The sequence below is a fragment of the Vipera berus genome (assembly GCF_964194415.1).
Source record: "Vipera berus genome assembly, chromosome: 6".
In the NCBI taxonomy this organism is placed as follows: Eukaryota; Metazoa; Chordata; class Lepidosauria; order Squamata; family Viperidae; genus Vipera; species Vipera berus.
The window spans coordinates 70,539,587-70,552,196 of NC_138208.1; the positions used below are offsets into that span (position 1 = coordinate 70,539,587).

The 12,610-nt window shown below is 38.0% G+C and overlaps 2 protein-coding genes across 3 annotated transcripts in view; one reads left to right on the plus strand and one right to left on the minus strand.

Moving 5' to 3' along the window:
- LOC308670226 (protein mono-ADP-ribosyltransferase PARP12-like) overlaps positions 1-12,610 on the plus strand; it is a gene marked incomplete at its 3' end in the record, with an annotated part of 42,934 nt that overhangs the window by 24,235 nt on the left and 6,089 nt on the right. The window contains exons 9-12 of one of the 2 annotated variants that reach the window (XM_081331578.1): positions 455-536; positions 2,181-2,311; positions 3,006-3,157; positions 3,757-4,020. In XM_081331578.1, the coding sequence (XP_081187704.1) occupies positions 455-536; positions 2,181-2,311; positions 3,006-3,157; positions 3,757-4,016 (625 nt within the window). Of the gene's footprint in view, positions 1-454; positions 537-2,180; positions 2,312-3,005; positions 3,158-3,756; positions 4,021-12,610 lie in introns of those variants that run through there. The other variant, XM_081331579.1, reaches the window with a different exon arrangement.
- TBXAS1 (thromboxane A synthase 1) overlaps positions 7,552-12,610 on the minus strand; it is a 251,158-nt gene continuing 246,099 nt past the window's right edge. Inside the window, exons 12-14 of the mRNA XM_081331580.1 lie at positions 10,621-10,758; positions 8,614-8,776; positions 7,552-7,678 (exon numbers count right to left, since the gene is read on the minus strand). Coding sequence (XP_081187706.1) covers positions 7,604-7,678; positions 8,614-8,776; positions 10,621-10,758 — 376 coding nt within the window. The 3' untranslated portion in view covers positions 7,552-7,603. The remainder of the gene's footprint in view (positions 7,679-8,613; positions 8,777-10,620; positions 10,759-12,610) is intronic.

A 12,610-nucleotide genomic window follows, 5' to 3' on the forward strand; every position in this document is an offset into this window, starting at 1 on the left:
GGCGGGGGGGCAGAAGCGAACCGAAATGACTATTATATGATGCAATTGCTATCTGCAAGTCCTGAAGAGAGCCGTAGTGTAGAGGTTAAAGTTCAATAATAGATAATCAGGTGCACTGGAATTTAAGGATATCCACCGGATGTGGTTAAAAAAAGTTCTAGATGGCAGTCTAGATGATGTGATCAAAGTTTTTTCTGGTTTTTTTTTAATGTGCATTTTGTATGAGGATCAATCTAAGTGTTCTCAATGAAGACCAAGAATAAGGGCCATCACTGAAAGTATTGCTGGTTGCTTCAATTTCCCCTCCTTCATTCAACTTCTAGGTGTTCTTAACACTTGCTTCAAAGTTGCATTCTGAATCAGAATTCTTTGACTTTGCTTGATGGTCAATTTTTTTCCTTTGCATTCTATATAAGAGAGTGTTGGCTAATTCTGCAATCTCTTTATTTACAAGCAGGAAAGAGCAATCAAAGGAAAGCGCTACACACATTCCACCTCACTGGGACCAGTCAGCTTTACCAGAACTGGGATATAAGGTAGGTTTCACTAAACTGGGTAGATGGTTCTATATTCCTAGGGCAGTCATTCAAGTCAGAATGTTACATAATGTGTGTCTCTGTGTTGTGTGTGTTTGTATTTTAAGACAGGCACTGTGCATAGTGGTATCATAACAAATAGAAAAATGGCTATTCTTCTGGAATACAAATGCTGGTATTCCATCCTTGGCAAGTTCTGGTTTTATAGCTGATCATTATTCAGATTTTCGTAATCCTTTATTTTAAATGTTTTGTTTTGAGTCCCTTAATACATGTTTTGAGGAAGTAAGAAGTTTTTATTCTACCTCTTCCTCTGTGTGAAGGTGTATGAGAGTGTACTCTAATAAAATATAAATTAACAGTCCAATAAACACCAGCAATGGAAAATTTGATATTGACAACAAAACTCATATCCAGTAATGTTAATAATGGTGGGTTTACTTTTTCAATTAATTATTATTCTGCCATTTCCATCTCTATAAAATAAGGAGGTAAGGTAGCTTGATGATAAATAGGTTACAGAGAACAAGGAATGAAATTGGTAGCTAAGGTCAGAATTAAGAGTCAATATGCTGTGCTAGAAAGACTGAGGCTAAAGGCTCCTTCTTATGGGAAGGATGCTTACTGAATGATTTGAGGCCAATCTACTTGATTTCTGGCCTAATCAATATCAGGGGGTTGATGTTAGATTGAAACTGAAGTGAGAGTAAGGCAATTAACCATGAAATAAGCATCTCGGCAATTATGCCTTTCTCAGAGCAAGTCTGCCTGCTAAGCCTGAGGTAAGAGAAAATGAAGGTCTACTGTTTGGCAGTCACAGAAGTGGCCATTTTCTATGGGAACTTCCTTCCATCCTTTCAAATGACATAGATCCCAAAGAAGGATTAGCCCCATTTTTAAGCCTTCTAAAGACTTAATGGTTTTGGTCATTTCAGAGGACCTTCAGAAATTGACACGTGTTGGCACTGAGGAGGCTGTTTCATCTAAAGTTGTTATATTTCATGTAGTGTTTTAAATATTTTAGCAGTGGGACACATCATACATCTTTCTATAGTTCAAACTGTATATTGCTTAGACTGAAGTGGTAAATAAATCTTAGGAATAAAATAAAAGTTCCTGTTTCTTAAAATGCCCTGTTAAGAGTCATATAGTGGGAGAACTCAGAACAGGCCCAAGCTGGATGAGATATTATTCTGTAACTTCAGTTAGGCAGTAGTTGCTAAGCTCTTGAGAACTTGTTAGAAATTTATGTGACAAAGAAAGGAAACTCAGTTCTCTGAGAGTTCAGATCTTTTAACTTCTTGAACCAGACAGACATTGTCCTCTTGCTATTTGCTATTCAGCATCAGGATTAAATATTGACACTGATTAAAAATACCATTGTAAAAGGAATATGCAGGATGGCTCATTGTCCTAGTTTGATCATCCTTGGGAAGTATACTCAAAGGGTATGAAGATGATTCAACACATAGATCTAAGTCTTCTCTATCTCATCTTCTCTGATCCGTGAATGCCTAACGAATCTGTGACTTGTTTTGCTTGGTAAATTAGGGCAGATAAATTTATTTCAAATTTTACTGCATATATTAAATTTCTGTCTCATATTTGAGACCCATGTTTATAACCTTTTTTTCCCCTTTGCAGCTGATCAACCTCCTTCTATCCTCCAGTGAGTATATAAAAGTCCAGACTAACTTTCAGCGCACACTGCCCAAGGCCACAATATTGGCCATCAAAAGAATCCAGAATGTGTCTCTTTGGGAAGTTTATCATTGGTACGTGCAAACCGGCTCCATTGTTGTCATTGGCTTTTCTGAAATTGATTTTTTCAAAAGCTTCATGTTTCTGTTGCATAGCAGAATGCGCTTGAAAGAATTTCTCAGTGTTATTTAAATTCAAAGTACTGAGGGTTGATCATGGTTGTATTTCCAGGGAGCAGAGAATTTAAGTCTTTCTTACTCTTCGGGGACCACTCTCTGATGGGTACCTAGCTCATTATCTGGTTGAGAGCTTCTGTCTTCATGTATAGTGGTTATCTTAAGTTCATGGAATGTAAATAAGAGTTCTTTTCATGGCAGAATGTTCATTTTCTTTGACATATCTTTTCCCCAATAATGTGAAAGCTTTCCTTTGTCATAGTGTAAATGTTGCTTATTGGACCAAAGTGGAAAATCCATTTGTTAGCTGTAACATGAGGAATCCATTATCATGGCTAAGGAAGACTTGGCGGTGGTAGCTTAGAACAATGTTTCACAATCTTGGCAGTGCCTGGACTTCAACTCCTAGAAAATTGTGGAAATTAAAGAACTGAAGAAGATTCTTGGATGACATCTTCAAGGAAAAAAAAACCAAGAAAGTCCAGCTGCTTTTTCAAAAGCACTTTTGGGATACTTAGTATCAAGTATCCCCTTGCCAGTTTCTATTTTATTTTTCCATGATCATATTTGTGTCATTTTTTCATGTTTATAGGCAGAAAGAGCAAATGAAGAAAGCAAATGGGGGAAAGGATGTAGATGAAAGGTCTCTGTTTCATGGAACAAGTAAAAACCATGTTGATGCTATCTGCCAGCAGAATTTTGATTGGAGGATCTGTGGTGTTCATGGTACAGCTTATGGCAAAGGTAACTTTTATTGTGTTTTGTGCGCAATAATTTAATAGAAGTTGATGCACTTCCTATACTTCTATACCATCTATTTGGACTCAAAGTGGATGGGGAATTCTGACCATCCAAATGTTGTTGAATTGGTTTCTAGTACCTGTCTTCAATGATTGGTTGGAAATAATGTATGTTGACATTTAACATATCTGAAGGGCATTTGGTTAAAAAAGGATGTAGTAAAATATTTACAAGAAAAAACCCTCTGCCCTAGATACAGTATGTGTAAAACCTATTATTCAAACGTGGGAGGTTCAGTTCCTTCTTTGAATTATGCTGATCCAGCTGTTTGGGGGTGGGCCTGGCCCTGTTTAAATGATTTCAAATTTTAACATTAGATTTATTTGCTGCGTTTATATCCTGGTATCCAGGAGGTTAGGCTGGCACAGTTTTATCCTCATCAAGGTGGATGGAGTTGAGATGTAGGGACTGGTCCAAACCAGTATGGATTTGAATTTTGGTCTTCCCAATCCTTGTTTAGCATTAAAACCACTAAATACACTACATCCGCTTGTTGAATTTGTAGAATGGCCTCTTTTGCTTTATGTCTTTCTTCTTTATAGGAAGTTACTTTGCAAGGGATGCTGCATATTCTGATAACTACAGCGGAGTCAGTTCTTCTATCAAGACCATGTTTCTCGCCAAAGTATTGGTGGGAGATTTTACAAACGGCTGTTCTTCCTATCTCCGCCCCCCCGCCAAAAATAACCAGAGCAGTCTTTTCTATAACAGCTGCGTGAACAGTCTCCTGAATCCATCCATTTTTGTCATTTTTGAGAAGCACCAGATTTATCCAGAATATCTGATTGAATACAAAAATTAAATTTGTGAGTAGACCATGTATTCCTACTAAATGAGGTACTTTCTGGATGACCGTTGAAGACCTTAGTCATGTTAGCAGTTTCCGCATTTTATTGATTGATTTTTAAACAAGTTTTTAATAGATTAAAAAAATATCCTCTCTTTTGCCTTCCCCCTGCAATTGGGTATCCTAAATGTAAAAAGCAGACTTAATTTTTACTGTCAAAGCTAATGCTAAGTGCTTTTTTTTTAGAAGAGATGCTATTCCTTGCTCAAGGAGGAATAATTATGCTTTCATTATACTTGTTCTGATAGCTGTATGTCATGTAAAATCCAGGATAATCCTTTTGTATTCAATGAGGAAATTTAATCAGTTGAATCTGAAATTACTTATTGACTAGGTTTTCATAGGGAAGGGACACCCATAATGCTTAGCCTTAAATAATATCACCATCACCACCATCCCCTTTGCATTAATTGCAGCAGGGGCCTGGAGTGGTTTGAAAAGGTGCTTTGGGACAGTATGTACACACACACTATATGTACATAAGGCAGTGTATTATGTACATATGCCTTATTCCCATAGATATGGTGTCCTCACACTTGTTCTGAAACAATTTTATAATCTTAAATCTGAAGCACTGGATATCTCTAAATACCAGATAAATTTACAAGTGCCCACCTGAAGAAATACTGATTTTAATAATCTCTAATGTTCTTTTTGAAATTGTTCCACTGTTTTTAAAGTAAATTTTAATATTTTAGTATTAAACTGTTAAATGGCTGTTCTGTCTTTCTAAGGGCATGAGGGTAGAGACAGACCTTCAGTTCAGATTACCCTGTCTGTACATCTTGAAACTCCATATGAATCATATAACTCTTGACTGCTATTTAAGTTCTAGAAGTAAATACTTTTTATGTCTTTTGTAGTATGTCTTTTTTAAAACTTTCCAAATATGACTTCAGAATATTCTCTCAGCATGGGATTACAGCCCTAATCAGCTGTAAAACATCAAGTTGAAGAATGCTATTATAGCATTTTTCTCTGATTTCCTTTGCTAACTTTTGTGCTTCCTCTTTGATACAGTGATATATCATTGTATATAATGATACAAAAAAATTCTTACATCTCCAGTCACCAGAGACTAACTTCTTAAAATTTTAGATTTTGAATATAAAATATATGTTGGTAATGTTGCTTAGGAACTTGCCATCTGCTTAAATAAACTTTAGCAAAAGAAGTCTTGTTTGATTGTATTAATGAGATAATATCATTTTGTTACATCTCAGTGGATATATAATTGACAGTGGTGACTTCATCATGTGCTACTGAAACTTCTGGATACAGCCCTTTAGTGAGAATATGATGAATGTAGTTGAATGGGTCCTTTACTGAATTTTGCAGATACTGGAGCAAACCATATCTAGATACAGCTGTAAAGCTGTTTTTGTTTTTTTCTGCTTCAGATAAATAACTGATTTTACCTTAAGGAGCCATTCTTCCCAACATATCTGCTTTCTCTAAGTATAAATTATAAGTTGATGCTATAAAATTTACATATATTTAATTTTGCTTTATTGTTTACTGAAATTCTCAAGATAGATGCCTTATAACAAATAATATAAAGAAATCACTGTCTATGGTTTAAAAGCCAACAAGGGGTTTTAAAAAAAAGTGTTAATGATTATGTATGTTGGAAGTTTCAGCACTGTACCAAATCAATGCGGTCTCATTTCAAAAGTGAAGTTTCAGAATCTTACTGTCAGGACCCACCCCAATCCACATCTTAGGAAAGAAAGAACCAGGAATTGTCCAAAAGGAGCTTTTACTAAAACATGGTTGGTAATGAGAATACGAGACAGGATCTGAAACTGTGTTACAGTTTGGTACTTTTAAAGAGTCCCCGAGTCAAACCCCTCCCCATAAACCATCTGGTCAGTCCCGGATCAATGAAAATTCAGGTGTCAAACCCTTCCATGGGAAAGAGGGATCTTCCCATGCCTTTACGACAATTACCTCCTTCCTTTCAGATTCTAATCGGAGATACAAACCAGATCTCTTCCCCCCCCCTTCCTTTGTTCTCAGTTCAAAGGTTCTTCCCCTGGTCTTTGATAGAGTTTTATGAATGGGATATAAATGGATTCTGACACTTACTAGCTGTGGAAATTTTGCAGATAAATAAGAGCATTATGAGGTAACAAGACGAGTACCCTGGTTTACTTTGTACAGAATGCAGATAGCTGGTCTATAGTACTATTTTTTTTTTAAGAATGAATAGAGGTAAATCGACTGTACTGTAATAAAGGGAATTTACAAGTGATTTTAGAATCCTTTTATTGTCTACATGTAAAATAAATACAGGTACAACTTATAACCATTTGTTTAGTGATGGTTTAAACGGCAATGAAAAAAAGTGACTTATAATCAGTGCTCACACTTAACAATCATCACAGTATCCTCACAGTCATGTGATCAAATTGCAGACGCTTGACAACCAGCATGTATTTCTAACAATTACAGTATCCAGAGGTTGTGTGATTCCCGTTTGCCACCTTCTCAGCTGGCTTTCAACAAGCAGTTAATGGTGTGTGAGGCAGGCAGATTTGCTTAATTACTGTGTGATTTACTTTACAACTGCAGTGATTCACTTAACTGTGGCAAAAAGGTCATAAAATAGATCACAACTCACTTAACAATGCCTTGCTTAGCAATGGAAATCCTGTCCCAAATGTGGTTGAAAGTTGAGGACTGCCTGTGTATGCATAAACTATACATATAATGTCTAACATTTTAATAATCAAGAACAGTTTAGAACAGTTTCCATACAAAACACATTCTTTAAAACATTGATAAAAGCAGTTTTCTTCAAGTTCTGCTTTAAAAGCTAACAATTTTCAACTGAAACAAAATATGAATTTCTTGAAAAAAAATTAGAACATGTTACATAAATAACAGCAGCGCATTTTTATTTTATTTCCAGTTCTCACAATTACTATGAATTACCATTAACCAAGCAAGCCAGAAGATGAAAAAGGGTTATAAGCTATCATGTGTGGATAGGGAACCAGATCAGAGAAGATTGCCTTGTTTGGTTTCTGGTGGGAAGAAAGGGCAAAATACTAGATTCCAGACTGTCAGTTACATCTTGGGTTGCACAATTGTCCAGCTAAATCTGCCCATGATCTTGGACAGGGGAGGAACAACTCTTAAGAGAAAATAGAAGCTAAGCTGAGGACTGATCAGCTATAACAACCTGATTTTTTTTTTAAAAAAACTTACTTTTTAATAACAGCTGAAGCAGTTTATTTTGTGAGCATCCTATTGTCATTATTACTAAATTTCCCCTCCACACATCAAAAAATTAAACATGCTTTCAAAGTCTAGATGCATATTGGGCACTAACAGTTAAGTCTTCAAGCACAGAGGTTAACTGTCTTTGTAAGAAGGCAGACGCTAGAGATTTCAAATAGTAGAAGAGACAGCTGAGCAGGGTGTTCTGGGGTAAGAGCTTTGGTGCCTTTAACAGGTTTTACCATGTTACAAATACATTTTCACCATGAAGGAAGCCAAAGCATCTCCTGAAAAAGAAATGGGAAGATGCGACTATCTTAACGAGAAACAATCTTGATGAAGACACCATCCCTTGGTCCTAGTGTGCCGTGAGATTTGACCTGCAAAGGGATCTGGGAAGAGGGTGAAAAACCAAAATGCAAAACAAGTTAGGAAGCATCAAGTAATATAGGAAAGGGAATTTTCTACTCTGTACTTCCCAAGTTTCATATTTGTGTGAGTTGGAAGAGGGCTACAATAAAGCAAACATGAAACTAGAATTAGAGGGATCCCGGTTCAAACTGATTGGTAGGAAAAATAAAGAAGGGAGACTGTACATGGTGCCCAGAGGTCCTGGATAAATGAGATATAAATCTAACAATATACCTGAAATGCCTAGCAGGTATCTCAGGATGTTTTCCAGTCAGATCAACCATCAGAGAGAGTCTGGCTGGCAACCATTCTTCCTTGCAGTGTGCTACAGTGTTTGTTTTAGGAATATTGGGGGGCAATGTTACATGAAAGGTCTACTTTATTTTTCAAAAGAACCTTTGATCCACCAAGAGAGGATGAGATACAAGTATACCCTTCAGAGCAATCTCCATAATATATTGTATATCTAGCTCAGTCTAAAGTAAAGAAAGAGTGGCCCAATTGAGATTCTTGATATTAATTCCATATCCTATTCTTGGAGTTAAAAACAACCATACTGGTGGATTTTTAAAAATGTATGATTTTATGGAGTAAATGTATATGAATTTTTCAAAATAAAGGATGGGTTGCCCATGCCTGGTCTGGAGACCATGTTGGAAAACCAGGAGATGCTACTTGACGCTCTTTCTCTCTCTCTTTTTTGCTTTGCGTTCATTTTTTAAAAAAGTATTTTTTTAAAAAAACCAAGCAAGAAGCCTTGGTGGTCCCATATCTTGAAAGCCATGTTGGAGATACAGGGGAAATGGCTATAAATCTATTTGTACAAAAGAGAAATGAAAAAGTGTTCCTCCCCTCAGGGCCTAGTTATTTGCTTTTTGTTACTATCTTTTCTGCAAGAAGTAAAACATGCACAAACCTGGGTCTCGGGGCAGGTTTTGAACATGAACCTTTGCAAAATTCGTAACAGTGCAATTTTTATCACCATCAAGGCCAACTTCATGCCAATGCAGCCACGAGGACCTGCCCCAAAGGGCAGATAAGCAAAAGGCTGCTGCTGCTGCATAGCCTCAGCTGTAAATCTGTGGGCAAAGTTAAAATATTGGTTGAGAAATTGAGCATTTTCATTTTAAAGCACTGAGTAGGCAGTGTTTGAATGGCTTGTTTGATAATTAAGACATAGCGGTTCCATTCATATAGAGGTAGTACATGACTTACAATCATTCATTTAGTGACATTCAAAATTATAATGGTACTTGTAGGTGACTTGCAACTGGTCCTTGCACTTATAACAGGGGTCCTCAAACTTGGCCACTTTAAGACTTGTGGACTTCAACTGGCTGGGGAATTCTGGGAGTTGAAGTCCACAAGTCTTAACGTGGCCAAGTTTGAGGACCCCTGGCTTATAACTATTGCACCATCTGCATGGTCACATGATCAGAATTTGGGAACTTGGCAACTGGCATGTATTTATGATGCTGCAGCATTCCAGGGTCTTGTGATCACCATTTGTGATCTTTCCAGAGGCTTCCCACAAGCAAAGTGGGGACCCAGATTCATTTAACAACCACGTGATTCATTTAATTGCAGTGGTTCACTTAATAGCAAAAAAAGTTCATAAAACTGGCTGTGATTTCCTTAACAACTGCCTTGCTTAGCATCAGAAATCCTGTTCCCAAATGTGGTGGGACCAGTCAAGGAGTACCTATGTTGTGTTCTGTGGGAGGGTACACATTTTGCATTATTTAATTTAATTTAATTTTATTAAATTTATATACCGCCCTTTCCCGAAGGACTCAGGGCGGTTTACAGGGTATTTAAAATCAAACAGTACGAAATACAAAAGTTAAAAAACAATTTAAAAAGATTAAATTATCCCTTAACTAAAAACCTCAGTTAAAAATTCTCAGCCTGGGCCGGAGAGCTCAAAGAGCCAGGTCTTCAGGTCCCGGTGGAATGAACGAAGGTCAGTGCGCACCCACAGAGAAGGCCCTCCCCCTGGGTGTTATCCGCCGGCAATCTTTTACCGGCGGCACCCTGAGAAGACCCTCCCTGTGCGAGCGCACTGGACGAAGGGAGTTTGATGCTGGCAGGAGGTGTTCCCTCAAATATCCCGGACCCAGGCCATTTAGGGCTTTATAGGTCATCACCAGCACCTTGAATCTCACCCGAAGGGCAACTGGAAGCCAATGCAGCTCGCGGAGTAGAGGTGTTACATGGGAGTATCGGGAGGCCCCCATCACAACTCGCGCGGCCGCATTCTGCACCAGTTGAAGCCTCCGGGTGGTCCTCAAGGGCAGCCCCATGTAGAGAGCGTTACAGTAGTCTAAACGGGAGGTCACGAGCGCATGAGTGACTATGCGTAGGGCATCTCGGTCCAGGTAGGGTCGCAACTGGCGCACCAGGCGAACCTGGGCAAAAGCCCCCCTGGTCACGGCACCTATATGGTCTTCAAAATTGAGCTGTGAATCCAGGAGGACACCCAAGTTGCGAGCCCTATCAACGGGGGGGGGGTAACACCTCACCCCCCATCGTTAAAGGTGGAATGAACTGGTTAGTCCGAGATGCCGATATGCACAGCCACTCAGTCTTGGCAGGATTGAGACGAAGCCTGTTTCTCCCCATCCAGACCTGGACCGCCTCCAGGCAACGGGACATCACGGCGAGGGCATCGCTGGGTTGGTTCGGGGTGGAAAGAAAGAGTTGGGTATCATCAGCGTACTGATGATACCCCACCCCGAAACCACGAAGGACCTCACCTAGTGGCTTCATATAGATGTTGAACAGGAGGGGAGAGAGAACCGACCCCTGCATAATACTGCATAATACTGCCTCCCAGTGCTTTGTTGTTGTTATCTGTACAATAATAATGCGATTTGACAGATTTAACATTGTGATTTGAACAAAGAACTATAAGCCCATGTACCTCTCAGGAATAAACTTTTCAGGGTCTGGCCAGAACTTTGGATTATAATGGAGATGTCCAACAGCAATTTCTATAATAGCGCCAGCTGGGACTTGCTGCTGCAGCACTAAACAGTCATTTGCTGCTTCCCGGGTAAACCTACAAGAGCAAAGATTACATATTCCAGAAACAAGAAAGCAAAATCATGGCAATGAAGCACTTGAAGAAGCCTTCGTTGTAAGCCATTTCAGGCCTTAGCTGCTGTGTCTACGTAGGAAAAGTATTATTACAAAAATCAATGCAAAGAAAATTGGATGAATAGAATAGAATAGAATAGAATAGAATAGATAATAGAATAGAATAGAATAGAATAGAATAGAATAGAATAGAATAGAATAGAATAGAATAGAATAGAATAGAATAGAATAGAATAGAATAGAATAGAATAGAACAGAACAGAACAGAACAGAACAGAATAGAGCTGGAAGGGACTTTGGAGGTCGTCTAGTCCAGCCCCCTGCTCAAGCAGGAGAACCTATATCATTTCAGATAAGTGTCTTAAAAATCTCCAGTGATGGAGTACCCACAATTTCTGGAGGCAACCTGTTCCACAGGTTAATTGTCCTCACTGTTAAGAAGTTTCTCCTTAATTCCAGGTTGCTTCTCTCTTTGATCAGTTTCTTGTCATGCCCTCAGGTGCTTTGGTGAATAACTCGATCCCCTCTTCTTGGTGGCAGCCCCTCAAATACTGGAATACTGCTATCATGTCTCCCCTGTTTCTTCCTTTTCTTTAGACCAGCCAAATCCAAGTCCTGCAGCCATTCTTTGTATGTTTTAGTCTCTAGGCCTTTAATCATCTTAGTTGCTCTTCTCTGAATTTTTCCCAAACTCTCAACTTTTTTTTGTGTGATATGCTGACCAAAGTTGGCTGCAGTATTCCAGGTGAGGTCTTACTAGACAGGAAGATGGGAGCTGATGAAACTGAATATTTTGTTAGTCCTTAAAAGCTAATCCTAGACTTCTACTTTATTTTTAGGAACAACTGAAAAACCTTTTTTTACTTGAACTGAGACAATCCCACATGACAACTTCTGTCTTGAAATGGAAAATTTATCTCTATCTATCTATCTATCTATCTATCTATCTATCTATCTATCTATCTATCTATCTATCTATCTATCTATTTATATGTTGCCCAATTGTGAAGGCTCTAGTCTAGGCAAAAGAAATAGAAGAGAAAGACGGAGGGAGGAAAGAAAGGGAAAAAAGAAAGAAAAAGAAAGACTCAATCAAAATTCCATTGGATTTCCTGGAATTTCCCCACCAGCTGATGGTTGTGAATATTTTCCACCCAGAATGCAGGGAAAAGTATGCTACAGAGAACATAACTCACCTGTATATTTGCATCATAACTCAGCCTTGTTGGGATGCGCTGTGATAGGGAAAAAAGGTCTAAAAAAGAGCCGGTGCTGTGCATGAATTCTCTTCATTTGACCACTATACTGTTAAATGATACTTATTTTGTTCTGTCCGAATACAGCAGACAAAGCGGAGTGTCTTTATAAAGCCTGTGAGTTACCTGAGAGAAGGAAATCTGAAATATTTCAAAAATGCCAAGTCCATTTTTGCTCCTTCCATTCAAAGTCATATTTGATTATGATGGTTCCAATATATTATTCTTTACTGCCAAGTTAAAATGTTTTCTAATATTTGTTTCTTTTATTGCTACTTTTAATTACCCAGAACAATTTTCTGACATTTATTTCTTGATATTTTTAAAGCAGTTTTGCATTTTGAAACTGCATTGTTTTAAAGTAAAAAAAATAAACAGTTTGAAATTTCTGATGGAAAAAGAAAAGATATGGTTGAAAACAAAACAAGATGTCACCTGCTTTAAAAGTACTGGATTCAGCTTGATTTATAATGTTAGAAAGACTATTGAGAATATGCTAACAGATAACTTTATATTGGCATAAGATACAAATACCTACTCAACATGTTATTGTTTTGT